This window comes from Hemitrygon akajei, chromosome 16 (genome assembly GCF_048418815.1).
Source record: "Hemitrygon akajei chromosome 16, sHemAka1.3, whole genome shotgun sequence".
Taxonomy (NCBI): domain Eukaryota; kingdom Metazoa; phylum Chordata; class Chondrichthyes; order Myliobatiformes; family Dasyatidae; genus Hemitrygon; species Hemitrygon akajei.
The window spans coordinates 25209841-25234023 of record NC_133139.1 but is presented as its reverse complement, the minus strand read 5'-3'; the positions used below and the strand labels follow the sequence as shown (position 1 = coordinate 25234023).

The 24183-nt window shown below is 38.9% G+C and overlaps 1 protein-coding gene across 3 annotated transcripts in view; it reads right to left on the bottom strand.

The window, feature by feature from the left end:
* The window catches only part of LOC140739849 (CREB-regulated transcription coactivator 1-like), a 59886-nt gene that overhangs the window by 29164 nt on the left and 6539 nt on the right, over window positions 1-24183 (bottom strand). For 2 of the 3 annotated variants that reach the window (XM_073068446.1, XM_073068448.1), the window contains exons 2-6: window positions 20621-20737; window positions 12524-12661; window positions 10148-10209; window positions 8933-9033; window positions 2485-2570 (exon numbers count right to left, since the gene is read on the bottom strand). In XM_073068446.1, coding sequence (XP_072924547.1) covers window positions 2485-2570; window positions 8933-9033; window positions 10148-10209; window positions 12524-12661; window positions 20621-20737 — 504 coding nt within the window. The remainder of the gene's footprint in view (window positions 1-2484; window positions 2571-8932; window positions 9034-10147; window positions 10210-12523; window positions 12662-20620; window positions 20738-24183) is intronic. The other variant, XM_073068447.1, reaches the window with a different exon arrangement.

Sequence of the window (24183 nt, the reverse complement as noted above, 5' to 3'; positions counted from 1 at the left end):
AGGCCATAACTATTTAAGTTCAATATTTTCAAAGAATGATGACCACTCCAGGTTAAGCAAACAGCAGTCGAATTTCCAGTGATTCTGATAATGTGTGGACTTTGGAACAAGATGCAGAGTAGATAACAACTTGGTTACAAAATGAAGAGGAGTCTGCTGATTACTCAGACTGAAAAGTGGTGGCTAGTGGCGTTCCACAGGGATCACTGCTGTCTACCACAATTCATTTCTAGAGACTTGAAAAATAAAAATAAAACTGCCCCCACTCCCCTTCCAAGAAAGCATCTTCATTAGGTTGTACTAATATCTGGCATTGCCAAGAGTTAAATCAAGCTTGCGGCCTCACTACTGTGGCTGTCCCCACAAAGCAGAGGAGTCCACAACTAGGTCTGAGCCAAATGGTCCCCAAAGCCCTGCACTCATGATTATCCTTTAGGTGACCTTTTTACAGCTCCTGATGTCAATGCCTTTTTATCTGCTTCTAAGTTAGTTCTAAGTAAGACGCAATTAAACTGGTATCACACCAATTGAACCATGGAGGACTATGATCAGTTGGGCCTACATACTTAAAGGATAAGGAGAAGATGATAGCGTATGCAAATAAGGTGCAAAATAGAAATTAGAATACCAGGACAGAGAAAAGAGTGCCTGTGATATGATCCTATTCTCAAGAAATGGATAAGTGTGGATGCGTACTTGATACTTTGACCTGGAGGACTATGGGCCTATGGCTACCAGACGTGATTGACTGGCACCTATGTGACGAACTGAATGGTCTCCTCTTGTGATATAAATCCTCAATGATTTCTCTGATCAACAGAAGTCAGAATAAATGAGATTGAAAAACAAGACCAATGGAAACTTTTTAATTACAATCAAAGCTAAAAATAGGGGCTAAGTCTAAAACTGTCTCAACTACATCCAATAGCAAATTTACAACAAACTCCATCACACAAAGAATAATTGGATTACAAATAGCACAAGGACCAATTGAGGCAATTAAGAAAGATGCATTTAATAGAAAATAAAGACCAAGATGAAAGGAACAGAATGATTTGGTGATAACTTTGGAGAAAAGAAATGGGCTGAGCTTTTGAAGAGCAGAAGCACTGGTATAGACCAGTATACTTTTACAAAACAAAAGATCTTCAAGTGGCTGAAAAATACTTACAATCTGCTTAATGAGAAAAAATAAACTAATATTTGCTGCCATATAAATGCATCAGGGTTCCCAAATGTGAGTTGACTCCTGTTCTGTTTACCCACATATTGAAGCCAATGGGTGAATCAGTGGATGGCTATCTCTTCAAAGGAAGCCTCTGTCTGCTGCAATATCAATCTAGCCTATAACACAAATCTGCCATAGTCGCGACCTTCTTTGAGCATGTGGCTGTGATCATCTGATACAATAAAGGATATAGTGCATTTGGGATTAAAACAGTGTGTCTAGTTGGTTTACAAATGCTTTAATTTGATAGCCAATAGCCAGCTACATCACAGACACAACCCTTCAAGAGATGCTGCCTCAAGGTGGCATCCATCAATAATGACCCTCACTGATCAAGACATACCCTCTTCCCATTACTACTATCATGGAGGTTGTACAGGAGCCGTAAGGCCCATACTTAATGACTCAAGAACAGTTTCTTCCTTTCCACCATTAGATTTCTGAATGGCCCATAAACCCATGAACACTATCTGGCTATTTTTGCATTATTTATTATTTCTGTAATTTATAGTAACTTTATGTCTTTACACTGAACTGCTGCCACAAAACAAATTCATGTTATATAAGTTAGTGATAATAAATCTGATTTTTAAACTGATAATACATGTACGAAATGAAAATTGCTCCATCTGCACTCTTAGATCTGCACAAATTTTAAACCTAATTACCCAATGGTTCAAAGGTGAGATCAATAAGCAAGTTGAATGCAAGTTTAAAAGTCTGGTCTTCCCAACCTTCCCTCTCAGTGATATCTCATGAACTGCAAGTCTGAATTTAGAATCTAGGTGACACTCTGATGCAGTACCAAGAGTATAATGCAGTACTGAAGGACGTGATATTTAGAAATGTATTAATATCAAAAACTGTCTTAAGCAAAGGTCCTTAGTCATCCAAATTACTGAAACAGTTTAACAAGATTATCAAATCAAAAAATAATTTTGGCACTAACTATATGCCTCAAATCTGTAAAAGCCATTATAAAGAATACTTCTTGGAGCACAAAGCAACCGTGAGGGAAGTAGGACTTCCTAATCAACCTAGTGTAATACTTAAAATAAAAATGAATGCATCAAAAATAAAGAAAGAAATTTAATAAAGGGTGAGGGAATCAGTGAGAAGTATTGATATAAAAGGTGAAGAACCTACTAACTGTAACCAATGTTCAATAATACAAATCACGAGGTTGGCAGCCAGGCTCTATTTCCTGTGTTTCCAATTCAAGCTTGACAAATTAAATGATTAATGGCTTACTGTACCTTTTTGTTGTCCCAAAGCTGTTTGGACAGGGATTTATCATTGTCAGACGTATTCTCCTCCATCCCTGGAACCGTTAACAGTAATACTAAGAGTTGAGAGAAAGAGAAGGAGAGAGAAAGAGAGAGAAACATACAATAAATGGGCATGAGGGAGGACGTACTGCGTAGGAAAGAGGGGGTGCGCTGCATGGGGGACTGTACATGGTATGGCGTGTTGGGGGGGGTGGGGGGAGGAGGATGAGCTGGAATCGTAATGCGGGGAAAGGATTACCAGTCCTTCGTGACCACATGCTTCTAAGGAGACTACACTTACAGGAACTGCAAGGCACATGACTTATGTCTCAAATGATAAAGTAGTTAAATAAAACAAGAGGTCCATGGCTTGGAGATGGCCATATCCTGAAACCATTTGGAACAAAGAACGCAACTCACTGAAACTTCAGCCATTTTGCTTTATTTTTCTTACTTTCATTCTTCCATATCCTGCCAAGAGCAGCATAGTGATTCTTTTTAATACCACATTTTCTTTGGTCTATTGGATTAATATGAGTTAATGCTTCATAGTTGACACGGATTCAGTGGGCTGCTGTTTCCAAGGTGTATGTCTCTAACATTTGTCCCTAAAGCAAATATTCCTGCTTTGCGATCTTCCCCAGCATTCATTCAGCTGTCTGGACACCTTTAGCATCCTTATCTCAGCAGAGGTTAAGAGTGGCCGCTGGTTTCAATGTACTGTTTTTATGCAATCTGATGCCAGTTCATACATACACATTTCCCTCTATTGTCAGCTTTATTGTCTGTAGATCTTTGGGAAAACTCAAGCAGTAGTCCCAAGGTTACAGAGGAGTAACAAATCCACAGCCAAGGCTGTGCAAAAATCTGAAAGTGGAAGTATCACAAATTAAAATAGAAGATAGCTCAATAAAGTACCACCTTCATGTCACTGCATATGGAGTTTAAGAGGAAGTTTGGATGCAACTGTGAGCATTGGTGAGATCACAAAGGAAGTACTGAATAAAGTACTCTGCATTTAAAGAATAATATGCTTGCCTTGAAGGTGGAGCAGTGAAGGTTCACTAGATTGATTCCTGGGTTGAAAGAATTTACAAGTAGAAATTGATAAAGCAGTTTAGGCCATTACTTATCAGATTTTAGAAGAGATGACTTCATTGAAACATATAAGATTCAAAAGGAAATCTGAGATGCTGAGAGGCTATAACCTTGGGGCACAACTTCCAAATAAGAGGTCACCATTTAAGTTAGATATGTAAAGGAATTTATTCTCTTACATCAGGGGTTCCCAACCTTTTTTATGCAATGGACCAATACCATTAAGCAAGGGATCTGTGGACCCCATGTTGGGAGACCCCTGTCTGAAATGGGTGTGACTCTTTTAAAACTAATTATCCTAGAGAATTACAGAGGGGTAAATCACTGAATATACTCATGGCAGAGACTATTAATTAAGTGAATTACATGAGAGTCAGAGGGTATAGGGAGACAGTGGGAAAGTGTTGTTGAAATGGTCATCAAGAGGTCTTCACGCATGACAAGAAAGGGAAAGGGAGGTGGCTAAACAAGATACATCATAATAATTGCTCCTGCAAATGGTGCTGTTGAAGGTTTTATTAGTTATTAGATGTCAACTGCAACTGTGTTGAGTCTAAAATGGGGAGATGATCCACAGCTACGTTTCTGCCGATCAGTTCAAGCTGATAGTATGAAATTATCTTCGATTAAACTGACTTCAGACATGCTGTAACATTAACATGTCTGCCATTTTCCCCTAAGGATTTGACTGCCTTGTCCTCTTCCATTTTGCAAACTTAAGAAACAGGAGCTGTGGGCATATAGGCCCATAGTAAGATCATGGCTTCAAAACCCCTCTTTAGCAGGTATTTCACATAGACTCAGGCTGGACACAGAAACATCATATCTGAAATAGAGTTGGACAGTACTACTGCTTTGTCCCCAGATGTTTCAAGAAATTGTTCCTCTGAAAATGAAAATTGTTGCCCTGTCAGTGTCAACTGCTTTTCAATTTTATTTAATTCCAATCAAAATAGAACTGCTGTCATACGAAGGCCATAACGATCCCTGACGTCTGTCACAATACAGATTTAGAGTGTCCATGTGAAGGAGGATATTGTACAATCAAGCTGGCAAGTAATATTGCTTTATAGCTTTTATTATTTTATTCACAGCCTTGCCCTCACTGACCTGACTTGTTCAGAAGCAAGAATTGTGGTTGCGTAGTAATCCAATGCGGTGGGAGGGTGGGGGAAAGAACAGGTATTAATTTCAGTGTCTTTAGATGGGATAGAGACAACCCTAGGATCTTCCCAAAACAGTAGTTCTTGCTTTTCATTTTCACAATTTAAACATGAGGTTCTTTCAAAGGAGAATTAGGCCCAGAGAGACAAGGCCCAGCCTATGCAGCAATCTAGAAGGACTGGAGAAAAAGTGGAGCAAAATTATTTAAACAAAATACACCTAGTGGCCACTTATTAGGTACACCTGTACACCTGCTCATTAATGCAAATATCTAATCAGCCAATCATGTGACAGCAACTCAATGCACAAAAGCATGCCGACATGATCAAAAGGTTCAGTTGTTATTCATACCAAACATCAGAATAGTGAAGAAATATGATCTAAATGACTTTGACTGGGGAATGATTGGTACTGCCAGACAAGGTGGTTTGAGTGTTTCAGAAACTGTTGATCTTCTGGGATGTTTACGCACAACAGTCTTTAAAGTTTACAGAGAAAGGGGTGAGAAACAAAAATCATTCAGGGAGCAGCAGTTCTGTGGGCAAAAATGCTTTGTTAATGAGAGAGGTCACAGGAGGATGGAGAGACTAGTTCAAGCTGACAGGAAGGTGACAGTAACTCAAATAACCACATGTTACAACAGTGGTGTGCAGAAGAGCATCTCTGAACACACAAGTCAAACCCTGAACTGATGGGCTACAACTACATAAGACCACACCGAGTTCCACTGCTGTACCTAATAAAGTGGCCACTGAGTGTACATCCCAAGATCAACTGACTTTGTCATGTCAGTGGATAGTGCTCTCATATTAAAATGTGACGAGTAAGTCAAGTCCTGGGAGAAAGAGACTGATGCATTATAGAAAAGCATTTAAGATACCATTCCTTTTGTAACTCTCTCATCCACTCTTTTGCTCCCACAAACCACTTGCTACCTTAAAGTAATTCCCCATGGAAGGGTAGGAAATACCACACCTGATGAAGCAATGGTTCACTTTCACATTTTCAAATTTTAATTGGGTACTGCAATGTGATTTCCTCTGGCTATGGATTAGTGGCAGCATTCAGAACTCCCCGCTGCTTGTCACCTCATTCTCTATTCACTCCCACTATGATCTATGACTGCGAAGGCCAGAATTGAGGAACAGCACATCACCTTCTCCTGAGCAACACTGCGGCCACCCAGACTCAACATGTAATTCTACAACTTCAGATAACATTTCCTCTCTCTCTATCAGCCTCCACAGACCATTGGTGATATTGGCTCACATTTTCTCTCTCCATTTGTCCAGTATAACCTGCTGGGCCTGTCCTACAGACTTGCAATTCACACCTTTTCACATTCCTTATCTCTATTCTTGTATCTGCCTTTACTTCATGGCCTTTTCCCCTTTCTCTCTCTCTGCCACATTCGCCTGAATGACCAGGTAACCGCTACAACTTGTCTCTGGGCAATCTTGGCCTCACCAGAGAAATTCCCCTGTCCTAACTATCGCCTTCTCTTACCTTCTGTTTTCTCTCCTTCCCAGTTCTTTGATCTGAAATATTAACTGCTTCTTTTCCACAGATGTTATCTACTGAATGTTTCAACATTTTCAGTTTTTATTTAAAATCAGTAGCTGAGTTTTTTTTAAAATTCAGGTTACAACAGATGTCAGTTTAACCTAAGACAAGTATGCATAACAGCAACCTGTAATGATCATCTCCCAAAAATATTCAAATCTACTTTCATCTTATCCATGAAAACTTTATGAGTCCTGTTTATTCATAAAACAGGTCCCCTGAATTTTAATTTAGATGGCAAAGCTAAAAGGATCAGGGCTAAGATCTTGTCTAAAGCATACCAGAAAGTTAACTACTAAGGTTTACATCATCAAAAGAGAGCTCAAAATGGCTCTAGTCTGATTAAACTAGGAACTACAAATCAGAGACACCTCTTTACAGCAATGATAGAAATGTCCAAACTGGCACAAAACACACTCCAAGATACTCTGCCAATTGAACAATATTCAATCGCTGTACACCTCCTGACAATCCAATCAATAGCTACAACCTCTGTAACCTTGCTAGTCTCATCAATATTCACTCCTTGCTTAACCCAGGCAACATGATCAATATTGGCTTCCTTTTACCAAGTTGACACATATCGACAGGCATGTTCTATAAGAAATGCCCAATCTCCTGCAAATCCCTGCAGTCCAGAGCTTGGGTACTAGAGTCCTTTGGTCTTATACTGGATATACAGCGGTGCTAGAAAGTTTGTGAACCCTGTAGAATTTTCTCTATTTCTGCATAAATATGACCTAAAATGTGATCAGATCTTCACGTGTCCTAAAACTAGATAAAGAGAACCCAATTAAATAAGTAACACAAAAATATTATATGTGTTCATTTATTTATTGAGGAAAATGATCCAATATCACATGTATTTGTTGGGAAAAGTATATGCATCTCTGGGGTAATGCCTTCTACAGAAGCTATTTGGAGTCAGGTGTTCCAATCAATGAGATGAGATTGAGGATGTGGGTTGTAGAGGTGCCCTGCCATATAAAAAATACACACTAAGTCAGGTTACTGACAGAGCCCGTTCTTCTCAAGAAAGATCTGTTCATGAGCACCTTGCCTCGATCAAAACAACTTTCAGAGGACATGGGAAAAATTGTAGAGATGCATGAAGCTGGAAAAGACTACAAAATCTTTTCTAAAGACATGATTGCTCATCAGTCCACAGTAAGAGAAATCGTCTACAAATGGAGGAAACTCAGTACTGTTACTACTCTCCCTAGGAGTGGGCATCCTGCAAAGATCACATCAAGAGCACAATGTGTAATGCTGAAGGAGGTGGGGGGAAAAAACCCAAGCTTAACAGCAAAAGATGTGCAGAAATCTCTAAAACTTACTAAAGTTTCTGTTCATGTGCCCACTCTAAGAACACCGAACAAATATGGTGTTCATGGAAGGACACCATCGAAGAAACTGCTCTCCAAAAACAAAAAACACTGCCTCATGTCTCAAGTTTGCAGAAGACCACCTGGATGTTCTATAAGGTTTATGGACAATGTTCTGTGGACAGGTGAGCAAAAATTGAACTTTTTGGCACAAATGCACATTATGATATATGGAGGAAAAAAGGCACTGCACACCAACACCAAACCCTCATCCCAATTGTGAAGCATACTGGAATGGTATCATGCTTTGGGGCTGTTTTGTTGCCTCAGGGCCTGGACAGCTTGTAATAGTTGAGGGTGCAATGAATTCAAAATTGTATCAAGACACTTTACAGCAGAATGTCAGCATAGCAGTCTGTCACATGAAGCTTAACAGAAGTTAGATGATGCAACAAGACAACAATCTGAAAGTCAATAGCAAATCAACAACAAAGTGGTTTAAAAAGAAGAAAATTCGTAGTTTGGAATGGCCGAGTCTATGTCCTGACCTTAATCCTATAGAAATGTTGTGGAAGGACCTGAAGCAAGCAGTTCACGCAAGGAAACCCACCAACATCCCAGAGTTCAAGCAGTTTTGTAATGAGGAATGGCCTAAAATTCCCCCAAGCCAATGTGCATGACTGATCAATGGTTACCAGAAACATTTGGTTGAAGTTATTGCTGTACAAGGGGGTCACACCAGTTACTGAAAGCAAAGGTTCACATACTTTTTCCAACAAATACAGGTAATATTGGATAATTTTTCTCAACAAGTAATTGAACAAGCATGTTTTATGTCATAATTATGCAGAAATAGAGAAAAGTCTACTGGGTTCACAAACTTTCTAGCACCGCTGTAGAAATGTTAATGGTGACAAACTCTGAGTTTGTGATTGTACATCTAAAGATTACATTAACAGCAGATCTCTTCTCAGAATTGCTGAGAAAGATATCAGTCTGAAATGTGAAATATATCAGCCTCCACAGATGCCTATCTGATCTGCTGAGTATTTATAGGTTCTTTGGTTTAACTTTAGAATTATTTAATCTTTAGTCATCTGTCGGATTTTGATGCTGACAGGAGACTGTGACTTTGAGTGTAAAAGCTGTTAGTTTGTATTTGCCAGGCAAACATACAGTATATGAAACAAACTGCTAGAAAAATAAAAGTTTTGAATTTTTTGGTCTCTGCTTAGGATGCTATTGATCGAAGAGGCCAGTGCCCTCAAAGTGAATATTCTTCTCACCTCGCTTGTGTTGATTTTGTGTTTCTTGGGTGCTCCCATTAAATGGATCCTGCGCAGTGGGATTCATTGTACTCTGGTGCAGAGCAGAGTCTGAATTGGTCCTGAAAGTAAATTACAAGTACTCAATCGTGATAAAATCCAGTACCAAATGTACAAGTGTGAGAAACAAAAGAACACATTATTTAAGAAAAAAGTTAGAAGTGTTTGAGAATGAATCATGGATGGCAGGAGTCCAGTAAACACAAATGACACATGGTACATTGACAGTCCCAAAGAACATGGAAGTGTATCACAACAGACCCAGTGGACACATTACAGAACAAGGAAGATCCCTGCTCTTAGTAATTACAATCCCAGCCATTGATCAAAAACAGGGACAGACCCTGGATAACTACAATTCTAGTGCAAAAATGACCTTTTAACTAAATCCTAGAGTATGCACTTTAGGAAAATAACAATACCTGCAAACTTATCATAGAAGAAAGCCAGACTGTATATATTTCAGGACAATAACAACCTTATAACACATACTGTAAGACAAGGCCAGCCTGCTACTATTTCAGCACCTACAGTTGTTGTGTGATACCCAACAAAAGAAGTCCTTGCACTTTGTATAGAAAGTGGGATGCTGACCAGAGTCATGAGATATACTGAGTAAACATCAAAAATGTGGCTGAAGTGTAGACATTATCACTATGATTCTACATGTGACTAGAAATTTAACTCCACAAAATTTTCAAGTGAACATCCTGTACATAACAGGTAAAAACAAAATGTTACAGATTGCTCAAAATCAGAGGACCAGGTTCGCCCCAAAGCTCAGCTACCCAAGCTTGCCTAGCCATCTGAGCTGTTTTCCAACCACACTTGCTGCAGCTAAGTCACTTCCCACTCTGCAACCCTCCCCCATTAATTCCTCCTCAATTAAAGGTGTATTCACTCACAAAGCCCTTCCCTGAACAAAACTATTTTTCCCTGCTTAGAAGCAGATGCATTCTCTCTTAAGCATCCCTCTTCTTCTGAGCAGAGGAATACAAATCTTCCTTGGTTTCTTGCCCCGCAAGTGGAACTGCCACCCTCCCCACCCCATTCCCTTGCCAAGTACACTCGTTTGCAGTTCCCTGAAGAGAGAGCCCTATCAATAAGATTTAAGTGAAATCTATATCCATGTGCCTACTCTAAAAAGCTTTTATTTTTGAATAAAGTGTCTCTCACCTTCTCCAGCTGGTATCAGGTGGGGGCGACAGATAGATCGAACTATATGGACAGCTGTCTGCGTGCTGCAGAGTCAAGGAAACTTCAGAGAACAGAATGCATTCTGTAACAAACTGTTAAACTGTGCAAAAAATTAAATATTATACACAGAGCTACTGTCCTGTGGAGCAATACCTATAGAAACAATATTCACATAAGCCTCGATGTCTTATTTGACTCCCTGAAACCTCTTGCACCAATCACTCCCCAACACCAAGATCAGCTACCACTGCATAATATGGCCAAATTACAGCACTTTCACTGCTGAAAGTTTCACCATCTATTTTTTACATCTAGTATTATAAAATAATCTGTAAGAAAAGGAAGGCATTTGATCCATTAAATGATTGCTCCTTTGGACATCATTCTATTTATCTCGTTACTCTGTACTTACTTCAATGTTATTCACCCTCCTTTTTGAAAGTTACTACTGAATCAAGCAATTCATTTGAAATCTAAACATTAATCACATAAAACCCCTCTTCGCATTTAACTGCTTTTCATCAACGGCCTCTTAACCTGATCTGCTACCTTCAAAGATTTCTGTATTAAACTTTTCTGCTACATGCCCACCCATTTCACTTACCAATCTCTTCTTGAAGTCTATTAGTATCTTTCTGTTTACTGTACTTGTACATTTTGAATCATTAATTTTTAAGATTCTGGGATCACCTCAAGGTTCACAGTGATATCTATGAAAGGCAGCAGTGGCTCTGGTACTGAACCCTCTGGAATTCTGGAAACTACCTCCAATAAAAAATTATTCACACCTCTCAGTTTTGTGTCCCTTTATGTAATGTCCTATCCAACTCTTGACAAGACTAGAAGACTGTTTTAAAAATTCTCTGACATGCGTCCCATCTTGATTCTTTTGTAAGCTAGATATTATTGCACACTTTGTTACCTGCACACCAAGTTGCATCAAGTACCCTTCATTCCATTTTGGTGACTATTATTATTATTGAAAATCTGAATATCAATTTCAAAACTGTCATTTGTGCTTTCAAATCTGATTCCTACTTAACTCATTGCTCTTATCACTGACACTTTCCCCAGCTTTACAACTTCCTAGGTTAGTTACCTTCTGGAATTATTACCCATCCTCATCATTTTTTAAATGAATGGTTACCAGGCTACTTCAGAGGGGCATTGAGATTAACTTACACTCCTAGGAGTCTGGAATCAGATATACACCAGAATAAGAATGGCAGTTTTTTTTCTATAGGCCAAATAAAGCGAGGCAAGTGGACTTTGTAAGCTGACGGTTCTGCTTATAAAGATTAGCATTATTTGTCATGTGTATATTTAAAAGGGAAAATGAGTTGTTTTTGTCAACAGCAAACAGTCTGAAGATGTGCTGGGTACAGTCCACAAGTGCCGCCATGCTTCCGGTGCTAACCTAGCATTTCCCCAACTTACTAACCCTAATCTGTATATCTTTGAAGTGAGGGAGGAAACGAAGATCTTAGGGGAAACTCATGAGGTCACAGGAAGAATGTACAAGCTCCTTACAGACAGTGGGAGAAATTGACCCCAAATTGCTGATGCTGTAGAGTTGTGCTAACCACTACACTACCACTTTACCCTATACTATACAACTCTATGACTAAAAGGACATTAGTGAACCAGATGGATCTTCTTACTAATCCAATACTTTTATCCTTTTACTAACGTCCTTTTGTTCAGAATTGTTTATGAATTTTAACTTGTGTTATCAAATCATTTTCCACGCCTGGATTACTAGCCCAGTAACATAACTGCTAAAGTACTGAACTTTTTAAAAATGTTCCTTTAATGAAAAATCACTAAGGTTGCCTATCCTACTATTCTAGTATGGTTTTCTACTAAATTTTATTTGGTTAGTCTGCTCTGAAGCATCTTGAGAAGCTTTACTACTTAAAGCACAATATGAATGCAAGTTGCTGTTGTCGGAACAATTATTAAAACTTACATTTTAAGACATCAGTAACAAGGTGATTTATTTGTGCACATGTCAATATAGCCGAATATTGCAGAAAATACTAATAATCCTCAAAATTGTACACTGGACCTCAAAATGGTGACAGTTCAGCACAGAACTACTCAATGTTTTTTCTGAAAGCAGTGTCACAAACATGAGCTCTTCCCTAATTGGATGACTGATAGTTTTCACAGAAAGTTATTAAAGGTTTCAGGAATAAACACTAATGCACTTAGTTACACGACTGCTCCCACTGCTTTGTGAGACTTTACCTGGCAATATAGGTGACACACTCTCACCACTGGTTATTTTTCTTCAGTGCTCCTTGCTCTGGACCAGATCTCAGCATCCATACCGCCCTGACAGAAGAAGGATATCTGACGCCCATGTTTGTCAACAGGAATGGCACGGCGGTGTGGTGATCCCAGCCGATTTTTGTCCCTGTAGACCCGATCAACTAAACCATGGTGCCTGGTTGTTCTACTCGTGTCCAAAGCAGACGACTGGAACGGTGTCTGTAAAATAAACAAGGGGAATCTTATTCTGTCACAAGCAAGAGAAAATTTGCAGATGCTGAAAATCCAAGCAACACACACAAAATGCAGGAGGAACTGAGCGGGCCAAGCAGCATATATGGAAAAGAGCACAGTTGACGTTTCGGGCCAAGACCCTTCGGCAGGACTGGAGGAAAAAAGCTAAAGAGTAGACTTAAAAGGTGGGGGGAGGGGAGAGAGAAACACAGGGTGATAGGTGAAACCTGAAGTGGGAAGGATGAAGTAAAGAGCTAGGAAGTTGATTGGTGAAAGAGATACATGGCTGGAGGAGGGGGAATAATAGAAAAGGACAGAAGGCTATGGAAGAAAGAAAAGGGGAGAAGCACCAGAGGGAGGCAATGAGTTATGGTGAGAGAGGGAAAAGGGGATGGGGAATGGTGAAGGACAGGGGAGGTGGGCATTACCGGAAGTTCAAGAAATCAATGTTCATGCCATTGGGTTGGAGGCTACCCAGATGAAATACAAGGTGCTGTTCCTCCAACCTAACAACGGCCTCATCACAACAGTGGAGGAGGCCATGGATAGACATATCGGAATGGGAGTGGGAAATGAAATTAAAATGGATGGCCACTGGGAGATCCTGCTTTTACTGGCGGAAGGAGAGTAGGTGCTCGGCAAAACGGGTCTCTCAATCTACGGTCTCACCAATATATAGGAGGCCACACCGGGAGCACCAAGCACAGTATATTACCCTAACAGAGTCACAGGTGAAGTGTTGTCTCACCTGGAAGGACTGTTAGGGACCCTGAATGATAGTGAAGGAGGAGGTGGAGGGGCATGTGTAGCACTTGTTCTGCTTGTAAGGATAAATGTCAGGAAGGAGCTTAGTGGGGAAGGACAAATGGATAAGTGGGTCATGTAGGGAGCAATCCCTGTGGAAAGCAGAAAATGGTGGGGGGGGGGGGAAGGAGAAGATGTGTTTGGTGGTGGGATCCCACTGGAGATGGCAGAAGTTGCGGAGAATTATGTGCTGAATGCAGAGGCTGGTGGGGTGGTAGGTGAGGACAAGAGGAACCCTATCCCTGGTAGGGTGGTGGGAAGATGGGGTGAGAGCAGATTCTTTTCTTTCTTCTATGACCTTCTGTCTTCTTTTATCAGACTCCCCGTGCTCCCGTCCTGTATCTCTTTCACTAATCAACTTCCTAGATTTTTACCATCCCTCCCCCTTCAGGCCTCACCTATCACCTTGTGTTTCTCTCTCTTCTCCACCCACATATTATATCTACTCCTCAGCTTTTTTTCTCCAGTCCTACCGAAGGGTCTTGGTCTGAAACGTTGACTGAACTTTTTTCCATAGATGCTGCCTGGCCTGCTGAGTTCTTCCAGCATTTTGTGTGTGTTGCTTGAATCTTAATCTGTTCTGGAGATCTTCCCTCCTCAGTCTCCAAACTCACAGACCACCAAACAAACTCAGCAAATGCTTTCAACCACGCAAAATATGCACAAGAACTCATGCCATTGGGTGATTTATTAGAATGGACTGATCACTGGCTATCCAACTAAAAGAATCAGGCAACATTGGCTATTTTCAGGCTGTAGAAGTTTAATATGGGGGTGCCAGAAAATATGTTAACCATATAACAATTATAGCACGGAAACAGGCCATCTCAGCCCTTCTAGTCTGTGCCGAACGCTCTCACCTAGTCCCATCGACCTGCACTCAAACCTCCATTCCTTTCCTGTCCATATACCTATCCAATTTTACTTTAAATTACAATATCGAACCTGCCTCTACCACTTCTACTGGAAGCTCGTTCCACACAGCTACCACTCTCTGAGTAAAGAAGCTCCCCCTCATGTTATCCCTAAACTTTTTGCCCCCAACTCTCAACTCATGTCCTCGTTTGAATCTCCCCTACTCTCAATGGAAAAAGCCTATCCACGTCAACTCTATCTATCCCCCTCATAATTTTAAATACCTCTATCAAGTCCCCCCTCAACCTTCTATGCTCCAAAGAATAAGGATGTTGTGCTGTGTTGTGTCATACAGCATATTCAAAGCTGCTATAGACAGGTTTTTGGGCTATAAAAGGAGTCAGGTCCTGATTTATGTTAAGGCCAGGATTAATGGTAGAGCAAGCTCCATGGACTTTATACATATTCCCATGTCTTATGTTCCTACAGTTGACAGGACCTTTGATTATGTGATTTCCAACTCCGATACTCTAGCTCGCACCGTTTTTCTCTCCCTCAGACAACCATAACTGGGTTCCCCGAGTCCCACCTTTACCTCCTCAACTTCATTCATCTTCACTTCTATCACAGAACTATTAAACTCCCTCTTCCATTCTCCTATTCTGAAGAGACAATTTTTACCATGTTACCTTGGTTCATTCCTTAACCATCACCACCACTCTTCCTTTTTGCAACAAACCTTCCCAATAAAGTAACTCCTGCCCTTTTAAATCTTCCCCTCACATGTCAAGGTCTCCAAACACTTCCTGCATTTTATTTTTAATTCAATAGACCATAATTACAATGTGGGCTCCTCTAAACAATCTACAGATGTAGGTCAGGATTCACATTGCTGAACACTTTAAAATTTAATTTTATTGGATGTGACCAGATCAATATTTCTTGCCTTTAACCAATCAGCCTTGAGCTATGGGAGGTGATCAGCTGCAATCTATAATGTGAGCATGAATTATTCTAGGACTTAGACCTGGCAATAATGGATTTGCAAAGTACTCCCAAGAAATGATGAGCATGGTGGTGGAAGAAGTTGATCTACAAGTGACATTTCTGCCCACCTTTACTTTTATAGATGGCTGTGAGAGAAATCTTGAGTTACTGCAGTGCTCTTTGGAGATGGTATTCATTGCAGTCAAGATGCACTGATAGTGGGAAGAATGAATGTTAGCAATAGGCCAGGTGAGGTTCAAATAGTGGGAGGGCTGCTTTTGTTTTTTTAACTTTATGGGTGTTACTGGAGCATCAATCTTTCAGGCAGCTCTGTGCAACTGCATCATAATTTTAGTTTCAGCCTCACTGATTCTCTCCCCCACTCCCATAATTATCTCTCTGCACTTAGCATGCTATGTTCCAATGAAGTTCAACGCAAGCCTGAGGAACAGCAACTCATCCTCTACCTAAACATATCACAGTCCCCAGTATTCAATACAGAGCACCATTATTTCAAATGATTAGTGTTACATTTACAGCTGGAATAATCTTTTTTATTGTACCATCGCTACATTATTTGCTCTGAATGAATTATTCCTGATACATACCTAACATTGGCCTTACCCTTTGTGCTTTCTTCCTTTTCCAATTGGCCTTACATCTTAAGAGTTTTTCTAATCTCAACTTTTCCAATATTAAGCTGAAAGGTCAGTAAATTGAAATGCTATCTTTTTCTCTTGGCATTGATGCCACAGGTCCAGTGTCTTCAGCATTTCCTGAACCTGGTCCCACAACAGCAAGTTCAGGAACAGTTATTACCTTACACACTCTTTGATAACAAATTTACTTTAATTCCTTCATTCTAGTGCATATCAAGTTCAGATATTACACAGTGAATATTAATTCACAAGTGTTTTTATCTGAAGGATTAATGGAAACATAGTTTAGCTTGTATGTCAAGTACACAGCCAGAACCAGTTTCTTGGTAGTTTAGTTTTATTCTATGAGGGATCCCACCAATTGAGTTTGTTGTAATCTTGTGATTTACTATAACCCTTGGAGATCACAACAGTTCTCCTTCAGCCACAGCTAAGCCATATATTGTGTACATTTAGATGGATCCGCTAGAAAGATTAAAACACCAAAAAGAAACATTGATCTTAGTTTTGCATATACTCAAAAAATGAGCACTAGAATGCAAATACAATCATCTATGGGAAAATATTAGGTTAATTACTTAGATAGGAAGAATATTAGTTACTATTCTCAGAATAAAGACATTTCTTTTCATCCTTATTCTAAATGATGCCCAGCGCTAGACTCTCAGCCTCAGGAAAATGTCTCAGTGTGTATCCTGTCAAATTCTCCCAGAATCTTACAAAAAATATCACCCCTCTTTCCCCTGAACTCCAATGGGTATATGTCCATATATGTCAACCCCCTTATCCCCGCAATTTAAACTGTACTACATCCAAGGTAACTACATCTATCTTCAGATACTAAGGGCAAAACTCATGAAAGCCTGTCCAAATGGAACAAGAATTTCTTACTCCAAAACATAAGAGATTCTGTCGATGAAGGGTGTCAGCACGGAATGTTGATTCTTTATTCCTTTCCATAGATGCTGCCTGACTTGCTGAGTTCCTCCAGCATTTGTGTTTCTTACTCCTATATTCATTTGAATTCTCTTGAAATAAAGGCTGTCTATCAACCTACTTACATTTCTAATTGTTTTTAAATCCACATAGTAACTTTGTGTTTCGTGAACCAATATATCCGTGATCATACCAACAAATTTAAAGGCCGCTTTTATATTTTTCTGCTACAAAGAACACCCCCATATTTTTTGACATTATATACTTCATCCACTACATTTTTAATCACTTAATCTATCCATGATGCATTGCATATCTCTTGCATCCACCTCAAAATATACTTCCCAAAATAATTTTGTGTTACCAGCAAATCTAGATATATTAGATTCTGTCCCACTGGTATAAGCAAGCTAATTAAATATGAACCATATACTTTACACAATTATGAGCAACCAATCCACATTCAGCCCAAATCCCACGAGTCTTTATCCTAAATCTTATCAAATGCTTAATGAAAATCCAGGTATTTTCAAATCCTTCAGCAACTACTATCTATCCTACTGAATTGAGGCCTCCTACTTCCTGGGAACAGCAGACTGAACTGTAGGCTGCAAACAGCTTTAAGGAGTAGCAAACTATCTACATTGTAAATCCAGAATTCAACTAAAGATAAGGTCATTAACCTGAAATGTTGAATCTCCATAGATGCAGACTGAACTTGTAACAACTTTGAGCATGTTATTTTTATTTCACATTTTCAGGGCCTGCAGTACTCAACAAACAAAAATTTGAGACAAGCTAAGGGCATTTAATTTGTTTACCACACAATGTCTCAAATGTGTGGAGGTGGATTAATGTTAATCCTCCAAAACACAGTTTGGGTTGATGCATCTCCCACAGCACGCCTAAAGAAATCCAATTACATCTACAGTTTAGGCTTTATTTTCAGTCATATGATAGATAATGGAACTACTAAGCTCTTAGGCATTGTCTTGATGGGAGAATGGTGATGACTCTCATTCTGACATTGGCTATAGTCCAGAAAGCAAACCAAAAAGGAGAAAAGGTTCAACTGATGTAGCACCCAAACACGAAAGAAAATTCACTCAGTCATTCACAGGTTATTTCACTATTCATGTGATTAAATGCTAATAATTCTGAATTTAAATTTTGTTTGAAAACTGAACATGGTAATCAAGCGACTTTAACAGTCCTTGGTTTAACTGATCATTGCAAAGTTACTGGAAATGAACGACTAAATACTGAGCAATGCCATTAACATTAAAATCCTAGGCAGAACTGAGAGAAGACACAACCTATAGGTAGCTGCAAATATCATTACTGGATGGAAATTTCATTACTTCATGACTCTGTGATCTGAACTCAATCGCAAGCAGAATTCACACCACCCTGAGTGCTATGTCCCTGAGGAACAGGCAATAAGGGAATAAAGAGGGAAGGTCTTGTTGCTTTAGGGAAAAGAACACATATTATGAGGAAATCTTGTTTCTAAAATAAAAATAACTATATCCTTTAACTAAAAAAATGACTAGCTTCTCAGTCCTTTTTATCCATTAAATGCTATGAATTGTTTTATTGATTCTTAATAAAATTCTTTCCCTTCCTCCCTTATAAGTGACTAAAAACTCCTGTCTCCAGACAGTACACATCTAAGTATCAGAAATTCTCAATGACCTACTGCTTGTGATGGCAGTAGTGACAACTCCTGTTATTCTTTACTGCCCAGTACATACTGATTCGAAGAGGAAAATAAAAATTAAGTAAAAATGAAGATGCTGGAAATTGGAAATAACACATAAAATGTTAAATAAACAAGGAGGCCAGGCAGCATCTTTGGAAAGAGAAGATAACATTTCAGGTTCAGCAAGCCTGGGAAGGAGTCTGCTTCTTTTCCAACAGATGTTGCTTGGTGTGCACAATTTTTCCAATACAGGTGTCCCCGTCTTTACAAAGGTAGAGCGTTCATATGAAACCTTTCTTAAACCGAAATGCTGTAAAGCGAAGAACTATTAATTTATATGGGAAAATTTTTCTTAAAAGCAAAAATCCTCTTTGTCAGGTTACTAATGTAGGTCTTTTGTAAAAGCGAAGTGGTGTAAAGCAAACATTCGTAAAGCAGGGGACACCTGTATTTTCTATTTTCATTCAGAGTGGTTCTCTTTTTTACTTTTTAAATCTTTTTATTAATTTTAAACAAACATAAATGAAACATGAATACAGAGAGTTTGAGAGTACATAATTAATAGGTTAAATATACATTCAGATAGATGATAATCCATATATAACCTCCCAAACTCAGTAACTGTGAAAAAAGGAGTAAATAAGAAAAAAAATCCCCAAAAAAGAAAAAAAACACCTAACCAACATGGGCCATTGCATTATGTCAAATATACAGAGTAGCGTCAATAACTCCGCACCTCCATCCAAATAATTAAGGATAATAGAAGCAGGGTTTAGGAAAAGTCAGTTTAACTCATATGAAAATGTTGGATAAATGGTCTCCAAGTTTCTTCAAATTTAACTGAAGAATCAAAGACAACACTTATAATTTTTTCTAAGCTCAAACAAGAGATAATTTGAGAAAACCACTGAAATATAGTTGGAGGATTAATTTCTTTCCAGTTCAAAAGGATAGATCTTCTAGCCATTAATGTAACAAATGCAATCATCCGTCGAGCTGAGGGGGATAAACAACTATTATCCACCATTGATAAACCGAAAATTGCAGTAATATGATCCGGTTGCAATTTGATATTCCGAACTGTTGAAATAATACCGAAAATATCTTTCCAATAATTTTGCAAACAAGGGCAAGACCAAAACATGTGGGTCAATGAAGCAACTTCAGAATGACATCTGTCACAGGTTGGATTAACATAAGAATAAAATCGAGCAAGTTTATCCTTGGACGTGTGAGCCTTATGTACAACCTTAAATTGTATTAGGGCATGTTTAGCACAAATAGAAGAATTGACTAATTGTAAAATTTTCTCCCACTGCTCGGTGGGTATAAGACAATGAAGTTCTTTTTCCCATTCCTTCTTAATTTTTTCTGATACTTCTGGCTGTATTTTCATGATCATATTATAAATGGTGGCTACTAAACCCTTCTGGCAAGGATTCAGAGCTAAAAAAATTTCCGTAATGTCCACTGGACATAATTTTGGAAAAGACTAACATATTATTCAAGAAATTTCTAACTTGCAAATATCTAAAAAAATGAGTTTTAGGTAAATTATATTTATTAGATAGCTGTTCAAAGGACATAAAACTATTATCTAAAAATAGATCACGAAAACATGCTATACTTTTTGTTTTCCATAATACAAAGGTTTGATCCATAAAAGAGGGCCGAAAAAAAAAGTTAGATATAATAGGGCTTGATAAGATAAACTTAAACTTCAACCTTCATTTTGCTGAGGCATAACGTATCTGAGAAAGATACATAGAGGCTGTCTACTTTTAATAGTGGCCTTGAGGGCTTATAACATTAACACAGTGAGTGAATTAACTATTTCCCACATTATCCATGGTGTACTCAACAAATTCAGATTAAAAAATGATTAGGACATCATCTTCTACAAGTTTTCTTTCCAATGGCAGCAATGCATGTCAAATAATTTTCCAGTTTTATTTCTGGGATGAGTTGTTTGCTTTATAATAACCCTTTAGAGAAACTCACCTGAAAAGGCAGGTCCAGAGTGGTGCTTCCTATCTGGTTGACATTGGGCAAGGAGCCTCCATAGTACTGAGCTCGACCCTGTCCTAGCTGTAGGTACTGAGATTTCTGCAACTGTAACTGAGAATAAACAGACCCATTATAAGTAAGCTGACATCAACTGAGACAATGCCTGCCCAATCTTCCAGAGGTTTTTCAAGATAGTACAGTATATCAACATCACATTTCAATGACACCAAACAGTTTGTGTCCCCATTGAGCTAAACAAACCTTAGGGAATGTGGCACAGCAAAATAAATACACAGAAAGACGCCTTGGCTAAAATGTTAAACTACAAAATTAGTTTGCATAAACTATAGTTTTAACCCTGGAATACTGGAAGCATTCAAATAGAGAGAAGTATAAAATTACAAGGAGCTGCTGATAAGCAAAGTTCAACACATGCAAATATGAGGACATCCATTATTATTTGTGCAAATATCCGCAGAAGTACAAAAATCCATGACCGTGAAGTTTCAGCTAACTCTAGGAGCCCATGAGTAGATTACTAAAGTGTAGTATTAAGGTATAAAATTAATAAAAAGGATAATAATATTTTTATACAATTTGTGAGTTTATAGCTGCACAAATCCACGGTTAGTCTGCTTCTGAAGTATCAAGGATACTTAAAGGATATAGAAGGTATGTATTGGTCTGTGGAAGCAGCTCATCACAGATTCACTAAAGCACATTAAATGATTTCACAAACAAGGTTTACATTCTCTGAAATACTTAAGATAAAGGAACAGAATTTCAGAATTTTCAAATTACATGAAATGCAAAAAAATTACAAGCAAGGAGAATAGGTAGAGATTATCAAAAAGACACAGGCTGCTAAACCAGCTGATCTAAGGTAGATTAATTACAAAGAATTGTGAAGTAATATACTGGCAGTCTCCAGGTAAGACAAGGTTCCTTTGTTATCAGAACTGTTCATAAGACACAAATGAACAAAAAAAGTGTGTGGGACAGGTTTACAGAAAAAAATCTGGGAGAGTGAGCAGATACAGGAAGAGCAGCCACCAGGCAGTTTCATTGACTCAGTGCATGTATGAGTGAGCTGCTCAGTATTCCCAGCTCAGTTCAACCACTAATTGTTGTGGCTCGAAGTAGTGATGGTGGGCAGATAACGTGCACAGAAATACCCCATTCCCACCAGACAAAAGATGGCTGCTGCCCTACAGCAGCTAGTACATCTATCCCTGTCCATCCTGCCAGTCTTCCAAATGCATGCTCACATGTATTTATAAGCTGGTGAGGACCTGTATTTTGTAAGGTGAAATGAAGAGAGACAACACGAATTAAATGGTAAAAATTTGAAGGTGATTGAGGAACAGAAAAGCTGACGAATCAAGTCAAGGAGAATATTACAAATGCCTTGGCTTTAATAGACCCCACAAAACCATTCTACGATACATTGTGATCTTATTTTATGTGTTTCTTAACTCAGTATATCTGGTTTTTCTTCAATTCCCTTCATATATTTTTCAACAAGAATTTAATAAAGAGTTGAAATGTACAAATAACCCAGCGCAACTGCACTTTACAGAGGGACAGTTGTAAACTTTATTCAGGAAATTCAAACTCTGATTTTCAGACAATGCAGCTTAAACTCTAGAATATTCCAGTGGTAATGGAAATTCTTTGCCAGTCCTCCTCAGGTTATGGCAAGGTTACATTCCTGGAAACTGTTTTTAAACCCAACGGTTCACATGTCAGACCAGAAGCCACCAAACAAGCTCCCACACTGAGCAACGCGTGCTGCCCCACAGCAACCATTCTGCTGGTCTCTCACAAACTTGCTCATAGAGGTTATATATACAGTTGCAAGAAAAAGCTTGAGAACCCTTTGTAATTACCTGGTTTTCTGCATTAATTACTCATAAAATGTGGTCTGATCTTCACCTAAGTCACAATAACAGACAAACACAATCTGCCTAAACTAATAACACACAAACAATTGCACTTTTCATCTTTATTGAACACATTCACAGTTCAGGCTGGAAAAAGTATGTGAACCTTTTAATAACTGGTAGAAGCTCCTTTAGCAGCGTTAGTCTCCACCAAACATTTCCTGTAGCTGCTGATCACACTTGTACAATGGCGAGGAGGAATCTTAGACCATTTCTCCATACAAAACTGTTTCAGTTCATCAATAATTCTGGGATACCTTGCATGAACAACCTTCTTCAGCTTATGCTACAGCATCTTAATTGGGTTAAGGTCTGGACTCTGATTTGGCCATCTGAAACACAAATTTACTGTTTTTGATTTACTCCTGTGTTCCTTGAGATCATTGTCTTGTTGCATCATCCAACCTCTATTAAGCTTCAGGTGACAGACCGCCACCCTGACCTTTTCCGGTAAAATGTCTTGATACATTGTTCCATCAATGATTGCAAGCAGTACAGGCCCTGAGGCAGCAAAGCAGCCTCAAACCACAGTTCTTTACAGTTGGGATGAGGCTTTGGCGTTGGCGTGCAGTGCCCTTTTCTCCACAACACAGTGAATGCATTTCTGCCAAAAAGTTCAACTTCTGTCTCATCTGTCCTCAGAACATTGTCCCCAAAGTGTTGTGGAGCATCCAGGTGGACTTTGCAAACCTGAGATATGCAACAATATATTTTTGAAGAACAGTGGTTTCCTCTGTGGTACCCTTCCATGAACACTATTCTTGTTCATTGTTTTTCTTATAGTGGACACATGAACAGCAACTTTAGCGTGTCATTCAGATTTCTGCAGGTCTTTTGCTGTTACCTTGGGTACTTTTTCACCTCCTTCAGTAGCAATAGTACTGAATTTCCTCCATTTGTAGACAATTTCTCTTACTGTGGACAGATGAACACTCGGGTCTTTAGAAATGCTTTTGTGGCCTTTTCCAGCTTCATGCATCTCTACAATTCTTCTAAGGTCCAAGGTCCTCTGAAAGTTGTTTTCATCGATGCCTGGTGCACACAAAGAGATCTTTCTTGAGAAGAGCAGGCTGACTTTGTGTGCCTTTTTTTTATAGAGCAGAGTACCTCTACAACCCACACCTCCAATCTCAGCTCATTGATTGGAACTCTAAATAGCTTTTGTGGAAGGCATTCCCCCAAGAGGCTCACTTACTTTTTTTGACGCTAGACAGTGATCGTTTAAATAGTGTATTTTGTATTGACCAGAAGTACAATTGTTTGTGTGTTATTAGTTAGGCAGATTGTGTTTGTCTATTACTGTGACTTAGATAAAGATCAGGCCACATTTTATAAGTATTTCATGCAGAAAACAGGTAATTGCAAAGGGTTCACAAACTTTCTCTTGCAACTGTAAGTCAAGCATTCATAAACTGGGGAGGAACTGCAATGACAGTTGTCCTCAGTATCTTGAAAACTTCAGCCACTTTACTTAATTTTCTAAATTCTACAGACTGCAACCCTTATTTGTGTAATTAAAAAATTACTATTGGAATTGACATATCTCTGGAAAACCTACTGTACTCCCTCCAAGGCCAATGTATTCTCACTAGGGATGGTCTCCTAAACTGCCTG